This window comes from Arachis ipaensis, chromosome B04, assembly GCF_000816755.2.
Source record: "Arachis ipaensis cultivar K30076 chromosome B04, Araip1.1, whole genome shotgun sequence".
Classification (NCBI taxonomy): Eukaryota; Viridiplantae; Streptophyta; class Magnoliopsida; order Fabales; family Fabaceae; genus Arachis; species Arachis ipaensis.
The window spans coordinates 17,172,543-17,175,123 of NC_029788.2; the positions used below are offsets into that span (position 1 = coordinate 17,172,543).

General features: G+C 35.5%; 1 protein-coding gene across 1 annotated transcript in view; it reads right to left on the minus strand.

The window, feature by feature from the left end:
* The window catches only part of LOC107639036 (dynein light chain 2, cytoplasmic), a 5,098-nt gene extending 3,111 nt beyond the window's left edge, over nucleotides 1–1,987 (minus strand). The window contains exons 1-2 of the mRNA XM_016342449.2: nucleotides 1,481–1,987; nucleotides 1,206–1,311 (exon numbers count right to left, since the gene is read on the minus strand). Of these exons, the coding sequence (XP_016197935.1) occupies nucleotides 1,206–1,311; nucleotides 1,481–1,663 (289 nt within the window). The 5' untranslated portion in view covers nucleotides 1,664–1,987. The remainder of the gene's footprint in view (nucleotides 1–1,205; nucleotides 1,312–1,480) is intronic.

Genomic DNA, 2,581 nt, shown 5'->3' on the forward strand with positions numbered 1-2,581 from the left:
TATAACAGTACAAGCAGTGGCTTTCCAAATGGACCATTGACAATTTGATATATATCCACACAAAAATCAAAGAAAGACAACTATTGTGGGGACAAGGAAATAAGAAAAAGACCCCCTACATGTATCATAGAATCACAAAACCACGGCTGGACCTTTGATTTGCAACATAACCATCTTCTCTAATTCAATCCCCATCTCCAACTAAATAAAACTTAAGAGTATGGTCATTAACTCATTAATAATCTACACAATAATTTGCATATCCACGTCCTTTGTGAATACATTTCATTTATTAAGCAGATTCCATCTAACATATCCATTTATGAAATTCACGTAAGAGTTTCCAAGGTATTGGTATCAATTTCGGGGGATCTAAAATACAGAACTCCAGCATTGAATAACTACTTATGCAGCATTTGTCCCAGTATATAAATATAGAGGTTCAAAGAAGTTGATATTGCATACTACCATTTTCTCCTCCAAACGACAAAGATGAAAAAATATCATCTTCACTGCGGTATACTGAGTACAATCAAAGAATTGGGCTTGCAAAACAGAATACTGCTGAAATGCCTGTCACCACATTACATAAGTTCTGGCGGGTCATCAACACCTATTAAACTAGGAGGGATCACTTGTATTCAAACTGCACATAACTCGGAACCATTTTTCCCAAGTAGGACCACAAGGTACTCTCACACTTATAAGTTTGGCAATTTGAACTGCTCATAACTCCTCAATGACTACTAGGGAACAAGGGTTATACAGTCTTCTAGCAAGAGTTGTCTCTCTATGATTTGAACTCACCTCTTCCTCCTAGGTGGTCCAGGTTAATTGCCACTTGCCACCTTAACCAACTCTGTTGAGAAGTTTATCACATATGTAAGATAATGTACACATGACAAGCTAATGTGCAACTACTACATGAAGAAAGGATCTTCTCCTACTATCCAACTCAGGCATTTTCCCCCTGGAGGAGAGAAAGATACTGAAACCAAAATGCACCCCAAACAAAAACTACGTTTCCAACATATAACTAGTACGTTGCTACCATTAACTAAAGCAGAAGCATTAGCAGCAGCAATTCAATTTACAATAACCTTAAGCTTGGATCTAAACATTTCCTCTAGAAGAGAAAGTAGCAAAAACAAGGGTGCACAACAACAAATCTAAGCAAAACCCCAACTTGTGAACAAAAGCCATACCGAAATTGCGACCAACTATGCAATGCCAAGTGGGTCCATGCCTCTTATCGAACTCCTTCTTTATCTGCTCTGCAACATCTTTCTCCACATTGTACTTCTCAAACGCCTGAAGAAGAAGAAGATCCATCATCATCATCCATTCACAAAAAGTTCAAGACTTTACCACACAGCATGATAAAAATAACAAAACCCAGAAACAGAATCCAAAACAACACACAAAAAAACAAAAACCCCAAATAAAAAATTTGAAGAGAGAGAAAAAAAGAGGAACTAACGTTGACGGCGATATCAACAGCCTCCTTTTGCATGTCGGGCAACATATCTGCACTCTTGATGATGACCTTTTTGGGTGGCGGCGCCGGCGCCGGAAGCGCTGGGGGCGAGGGCTTCCGGTCGTCGGGAATAGGTCTCTGCATAAGAGCTCCAGTAATGTTCTTCTTGGCGTCTTCACTGCTCATTTTTTTTTCTTTTTTTTTTTCCCAATAAAACAACAAAAATTCTTCCCCCTCTCTCTTAAGGCTTTGGATTGGGAATGTTTTGTTGTGATAGATTTTAGGTGGGAAGTGAGGGAAGATTGAAAGCGATAAGCCCGCTGCCCGCGTGTGTTGTGTTGTGTAGAGAAGAGAAAGAGAAGCTTCAAGAGAGAGAGAGAAAGAGTTTAAACTAAACTAATAAGCAAAAAGGAAAAAGGAAAAGGTGAGAAATGGAGGAAGAATAATAAAAAGGGGGAATTGCAAGACCATATATGTTGAGGAATTATGCCAAATCTGGGTACAGCTCTATGCTACTTGCCACAACCCATAATGCACTCGAATATAATCCAAGGTAATTTTAAAATAAATAGACAAAATTATACATGAATAATTAACTATTAAGGATCAGTTTAGATTGATTTTTGAAAAATCTACTTATTTTTTCATTTTTTTTAAAAAAATATTTTGTAACATACAAAAATTATTTTACATTTAGATAGACTTTTAAAAAAATTAAGTATTAAAAACGTCTTTTATTTTTGTTTTTTTTTTAAAGCAAGTATTGCTAGTTTTTAGGAAACGCAAATAATTTATTTTTTTTTAATAAAGGTATTTTTTAAAAGACTTATCTAAATAAGTTTTAAATTGAATAAAAGGATTTTATTAAAGAAAGCACTTTTTTCACAAAAAAAAAATCCAAACTAGCACTAAATCCCGAAAGATTTGTACAATGACAAAAAGAACTCTAAAAAATGTTAATGATAATATAGTCTTTAAAAGATTTTAAAAATTAACAAAAATTACCAGATATCAATTGCTCCTATTTTCATTAACAAAAAATGCAGAAGTGATGAGAGAAGGAGAAAGCGGGGGCGAGCGGTTGAGGGTGAAACACGGTGAGGA